General features: G+C 34.9%; 1 protein-coding gene across 3 annotated transcripts in view; it reads left to right on the plus strand.

Annotated features, from left to right (window-relative positions):
- The window catches only part of LOC119071712, a 40,666-nt gene extending 37,282 nt beyond the window's left edge, over positions 1-3,384 (plus strand). Inside the window, exons 9-10 of one of the 3 annotated variants that reach the window (XM_037176706.1) lie at positions 560-679; positions 875-3,384. In XM_037176706.1, the coding sequence (XP_037032601.1) occupies positions 560-679; positions 875-1,983 (1,229 nt within the window). In that variant the 3' untranslated portion in view covers positions 1,984-3,384. Of the gene's footprint in view, positions 1-559; positions 690-874 lie in introns of all 3 variants that reach the window. The other 2 variants (XM_037176708.1, XM_037176707.1) reach the window with 2 other exon arrangements.
- The last annotated feature ends 3,510 nt before the right edge of the window (positions 3,385-6,894 follow it).

A 6,894-nucleotide genomic window follows, 5' to 3' on the forward strand; every position in this document is an offset into this window, starting at 1 on the left:
TACCAGCAGCATATATAAAGAGAACAGCAGCCAATAATCGAATAACAATTAATTCGGAAGTCTCTACTGCGTTTACATTTTTACTGTTTGCATCGCGGCCTTTGTCAGACTTCATTTTATCCCGTGATAGTCTTGTTCTAGGATGAGTTTACTTCACACAGATTTACTTCGAACCAAGTCTCTATAGATCTTCGTTCGATGGTATCATCAACGTTATTTTATCGTTTCCCCGCTCCGAGCACCATCCAAGTGAATCAATTCTTCGATACAGTTCACATTCATTAAAGTGAGGGAGACAGTAACAAGACAACGTTCAGCAGAGATACGAAGCGATGGAAAATACTCCACTTACTTGATCATTTGTGTGTAGAACGCTTATTTATGCATTTCTATCATAACAATTCCATTTCAATGCAAAAGTGACGACAACCGCTCCATATTTTTTTCACCTTTCGCTATGAGTGTGTCACATCAAATCACCTATTCAGTTGAGATTCATCCACCGACTCTCTTTCGAAATTATAAATTTTTTCTATTTTTTTTAATAATTCGTCTTCAGCTACACCAATACCAGTATTATCGGTACAGTCGTCTGATCGACCCTCACCAAGTTCGACTACATTAGAAGATGTTTTGGCATCTTTATTGGGATTACCAACTGATTCCTACAGGTCCTCAGGTATGAACCTGTAAGTTTTGTTCCATTATAGTTGACTTCAGTTTAAGAAATGTTTCTTTTTGTTTATGCTTTCACCGTTTTAGATGCATACTGAAAATGCTTTGAACATAATGAAAACAAAATGCTTCTAACCTTGTAATCATTCGCTCAAAAAAAATTGTTTTAATCGAAAAGAAATTGAAATTTTGTTTATAGACACCACTCTAGCTAATAATGATACGACTGACGCAAATACCCATCTCCAAATTGAGACCGTCCCACCGCGACGACGCAGTGAAGGTGATGCCCAAAAGCGTGCCGACTCCAACAGTTCGTTACGGCGAGGCAGCCTCGACTCAACCGAATTTAAAAACGATAATGAATTAGTGAAGTGCCGTTTTCCGAAATGCGATTCTAGTACAACAGCTGCTGAGGCGAAAAAATTCTACAAAAGTTGCCACAATTGCTCCCACATGTATTGCTCCAGAGAATGTCGTCGCTCCCATTGGGAAAAGCATCGAAAGGCTTGTTTACATTCGAGGGTGTCAGCTCTATGTCGACAAGTGTTATCGGCCTGTAAAGACGATGCTGACACACTGCGACACCTGAGCTTATTGGCTCGTAAAGGATTTGAAGGACAGGGCAGAGGAGTTATTCGAATTCTGTTCCGTAGTCCAGAAAGTGCGGAAGCGTTTGTGACGAAAGGTTTTCAGTGTATCGGTGAAGCGTCTTATGTTCGTTGGCCGGAATTACTGCCACAAGAAATGGGCGCTGAGCTCTATTCCGAATTGTTGCGCCTAAGTACAGAATACAAAACTGACTCGAAAATGTTGATTTACGTTGCCATTTGTGTTGTGTCGGAAACGCCAGGAACTGGTGCGGCCCCAGTCAAATGGGAAAGACAATTAGTGTCTCGATGTGCCAAGTTGAAACTAAGCAAAGCTTTACCATCCGAATTAGCCATGCCAAATGTTCCCAATGAACAAAACAATGATATTTTGATACTAACCTTCTGTACAGTGAAAAAGAATAACCAAAAAATTCGCGAACAAATTATGGTCAATGTTCAGAACATATTGAAGCGGCGCGGAGTGAGCATACGGAAACATTTTCCCGAAATTCATCAACGACTCAATTCATTTGTTGAGGGAACCACTGACAGATTTCTTCCGGTCACAATTCATCCTAGAGATAGTAATACTGGCCGTGCATTCATATGCATTATAATGGCGAATAATGGTGAGGCTGATAAAGTTAAGATCCCAACAAATGGCACCAATAACGTTCAAATCATTGATAATTTGGAAAGTGTTGAATGGAACTAGATTATCATTCACAATAGTAGGGGTCCAAACATTGGTGTCAATAGCATTCAAATAATTTACTTTGTAATATGATGCTGTCCATTCGCATTGTATTTAATTAATAAGTGCAATCTAACAATGATCGTCAAAGTTTTCTTTTTAATTCTACTTATCTTATCAATTCTCCTTAATGATTACTAAAATCAAATTATTGTTTATGCGAGGGCAGTGATGTTAATTCGTACAAAGAAACACGAAGAAAAAATAATACTGCCGTCGTACCCGTCAGGTAAGCTCCTTGCTAAATTTTTTTCTTCATGAAATCAAACTGCGAATCTGCTATTTATCAAAACTACGACTATTCGCATTTAGTATTCGTAATAATAATTCGTATAACCAGAATAACTATCAAGTTTGTTACTTCAATTGTTCAAAGTATTATTGAATGACTGGGCCAAATCTTTTACTTCATTTGTTTTAACAAACATTTGGAAAAAAAGGCCTCATTAGTCAGAGCTCTACATTTACTTTTACCGTCGGCGTCGACAACAGATTACATAACCGTTTTTGCTCGCCTGATTTTCGAAAGATTTCAATTGCAAAAGAGTCGAAAATAGTCTTCTGCCTTATCAAATTTACAAAATTTCAAATTCTAATACTGAATTCGGATCCCGTCCGTTTCAAAATTTTTTTTCGGGATACTGCCACTACTTTTGTCTGACGAGTCTTGTAGATTCCTTCAATGTCAGGCCAAAGTCAATAATGGAAATTTTCAGCATTATACTATACAGTCAACTATTTCAATGTTATGGATCTCCACAAGAATGATCTTGAAATTGTGAAAAATGTAAGATTTATTAAGCTAAAAAGAAAATCCTAAAAACCGCTTTATATAATCGTCAGTAAACCATTGCTTCTTAAAGAAAATTATAAAAAAAGATTTACTTCTCAAAAACACCAACAGTAATAATAATAAATGAATAAATGAGTAAGAATAAATAATTAAATTTTATAAAAGAAAGATGAAGAATTAAAATCAGAAATTAAATTTAAAAATTATTTATCAAAATTTAAAGCAAGAAATGTTATCGTCAAAGACTTATTAAGAAATTTTATTTTCAAGTATAAATCGTCAATAAATTTATTAAGAAAAAGAAATGTTCTTATTATATAGCCGAATTACGGATGATTAGTTATATATAATTAGGGAATTATGATTAACCTTTTAGAAACGGCAAGCGTATCGCTACAAAATCATTGAATCTGTTACTTCATTTGTGTAGATTTTCTCCTAGTGTTTGATATAAAAAATCTATTACTTCAATATTCTGATAATACATGTAAACATTATAGCCAGATCTCATCGCTTAATCTCGTCGTCATTGTCCATACCAGATGTCTAGCCGTTTCTATGAGGTTGAACTTGAAGAAATTGTTAAAATAAAAAAAAAAAAATATGGAAAAATGGTGTACACTAACAATAAACATTATCGAAATTATAAATAAATTTAAATTGAAATTGTAATATCACTAATATTATTGTTCGTTATAATTGTAGTTAAATCGAAAAATTTTCTATAATTTAATTTTTTTTATAAGAAAAAACCAAAAATTATTGAATTGTTAAGGTGACAATTGTTTCTATAAAATAATTTACCAAAAAAATTCAGTTCGACAATTTGTGACATAACTAACTGAATCATAAACAGAAACTATATTAATCAATCAAATAAATATAAATAAAATTATCATAAATATAAAATTGATGTTATATTTTGCAATCATTAAGCTATTTTTTAAATAAAAAAAATATTTAAAGAAAATTTAAAACGAATTCTTTACTTTTTATGATTTGAACTGACGATAGTGACTGACTTTGGCCTTTAGTTTTCTTACATAGTTGGTCGAAATTACGGCGATCAGAAGTACAGTCTTAGAAATATTCGATTAGAACTTTTTAATTTGCCGAGCCGCTCGAGTCTAATGCGATAGATACAACCACACAAGGTGAAACCCCAAGTTCGAAACATTTACGTTGGTTATTTTATCACCGCGCGGTGTTCGGATGTTAAAATTACTGAACTAGAAGAATTATTCAATAATTACACTTCAGGTCTATGTTGTCGTCTCGTTTTCGCTTATGTGATAAAATAGAGTACACTCTTGTCACTATCAGTCTCGGCAAGCCTCGACTTTTTCGTGACAAGTGTGTAATATATATTATCTGTCTAGAACGATAATCTCGAGCTCATCCCTCTAGGGAGTTTTTGTTTATCTCGATATATCTGTTCTCGACAGATAAAATATGATATGCACCTATTGCTAGACTGTTATTTTGACGTGTAGGCATTATAGCCCACGCCTTCGGCTAGGGCAATAATGATGTCTGTGAAGTACCTGCGAACTTGAACCTGCGAATTCTACATTATAGTCCGGTCGTTGTGACGATAATTTTACATGAATTTTTGGTGATTTTAGAAATTACAAAAAATTCGCAGATTTGAAACTGCGAAATAAGAAATTCGTAGGTTTGAAACTGCGAAATAAAAAATTCACAGGTTTGAAACTGCGAAAACCAAAAACACAAAATTTGCAGGTTTCGGCCTGAGATTGGGTAGTTTGGTCAAAATCCGCGCGTTCCAAATTCGCAGGTTCAAACCTGCGAAAGAAAATCGCAGGTTTGAACCAGCCAAAAAAAATTGGCAGGTTTGGGCTTCCGGAAAAAAATTGTATGTTCAAAAGTGTAATTCGATTTCCCGGTATCCAATTTTTTTTCCTAACAACTTCCCGGTATCCTGGATACCGCGGATACACATAATTTGCACACGCGAAATCCAATGCTGTAAACTTTGTGGTCCAAAGTTTACAGCCTTGGTAATATCAAGTCTTCGTCGAAGAAAAACATGTTTTCGGTAGATAGATTGCTTGAATCAAAGGCTCTATACCAGGAAAAAGTTGACCGACGTATAAACGTCGGATTCGTTCCTTACATCCCCCGTTTATACAATGACAACAAATGAATGAGCGTGATATGGATTTTTATTGTGCGCGAAATTTTTGAAAACGCAAATAATTTTTGTGGAAATTTTATTATTTTTATTTTTTTCAGGTATTTTAGGCTTTAGGTAATTAGGGTGATATATATTTGATCTTTCATCGACGTTTTATTTATTTTGTGTGAAGTACCTTGTACATTTAGTTTCAAATTTCACACAAAATAAATAAAACGTCGATGAAAGATCAAATATATACCACCCTAATTACCTAAAGCCTAAAATACCTGAAGAAAAATAAAAATAACAAAATTTCCACAAAAATTATTTGCGTTTTCAAAAATTTCGCCCACAATAAAAATCCATATCACGCTCATTCATTTGTTGTCATTGTATAAACGGCGGATGTGAGGAACGAATCCGACGTTTATACGTCGGTCAACTTTTGCCTGGTGTAGAGCCTTTGCTTGAATACTTTCATTAAATGGTCAACCAAAAAGTGGAGTCTGATGATGATGAGATGGAATGTTAAGTTGATGATTTGATGGGATAAACAGATATTTTCTCATCACAGGTCAACTTTGACATAAAAACTGTAATAAAATATTACAAACTTTGCGTTTACTGTAATTGACCATTTACATGGTCTCTCCTATAATTTACTATTAATTCGTAAGCGCGAAATTAAGCGAACATGATTTTGATGATGTTATCACTCACTGTTCACGTTCCTCGGGTATCTCCCGACTTCCCAGTATAGCCAGTGCGGCACTGTATCAGGTGTTTAATAGCATATTATAATCATATATTCTACGTTAGCCACTTACCGGAGGAGTTTTTACAAGTCCTATCATTGTAATTTTTTTTAAACACTCCAAAAGTTAGAAATTTTTTCCCCTAAAACAGCTACTGCACCACATACAGAAAAATTTAGAAATTTTTAAAAGGTCAACATATGCGTCCTCAACACCTCTGCCAACCACCATAATTTCAGATAAATGCGTTACGTATTGTCGGTGATATGCAACAAATCTATTTTGGTCACCCTAGTGCAGACCATTTTTTCATGATTTCTGGCGTGAAAACATAATTACTTCGAGGATTTATGAAAATGGGCATATTTGGGTGTACCACTCCTGAGCTGGGGCCCAATAGGTGTATTAGGGTTTTTCGAAGATATCTACGGCAATTTAAACGCTACACTAGTAAGTGATACGTCAAATGAAAGGTATTTACAATAACAATCGACAAAAAAAAAGTTTATGAAAATTGGATGACCGACTCGTGAGTTTGAACCAGGTACAGGGCGGGAAGCAGTTTTTGTTTATAGGTCGGCCAAATTGGAACGGATTTCAAATATGTTTACTTTACTAGATAGAAATTTAAGGTACCAATCAAGGAAAAAAAAGTTTATGAAATTTGGTTAACTGGAGCGTGAGCTAGGTCCTTGGAGTGAGCTCATATCCGGCTACACGGCAGTACAGTGAAAGTGGTGTATTTTGACAATATCTCGAGTAAATTTTGACCGATTTTTTTTTGTTTGAAAGGTATTAACGAATGTAGGGCGTCAAAACTACTTCCGGTCTCCTAACAAAATGGCTACCGGCGGCCATGTTGGATTTTAGTAAAAGTGATGTATCTTGGGGAAAATGGTACATAGAGAGTTTCTGTTAACAGAAAAGTAATTGGTTATGTGTGTGGGGTGTTTCAGGCATTCCATATATCACGCATATGGACATAGATCGAAAAAGTTTCAAATTTGGGTTCCTTAAAATACTTCGTAAATTTTTGTTTTATTTGAGAGGTACTTCGTACGGGCTTTCGTAATTGAGCTATGTGCAATTTTTAAGATGAAGATGAATACTTTGATTAAAATTGAACGTGCCGCACTTGGGCTAGGTGGGAAGCATTATGGTAACGGGCACATCGGGTTATAGCT

This window comes from Bradysia coprophila, assembly GCF_014529535.1.
Source record: "Bradysia coprophila strain Holo2 chromosome IV unlocalized genomic scaffold, BU_Bcop_v1 contig_5, whole genome shotgun sequence".
NCBI lineage: Eukaryota > Metazoa > Arthropoda > Insecta > Diptera > Sciaridae > Bradysia > Bradysia coprophila.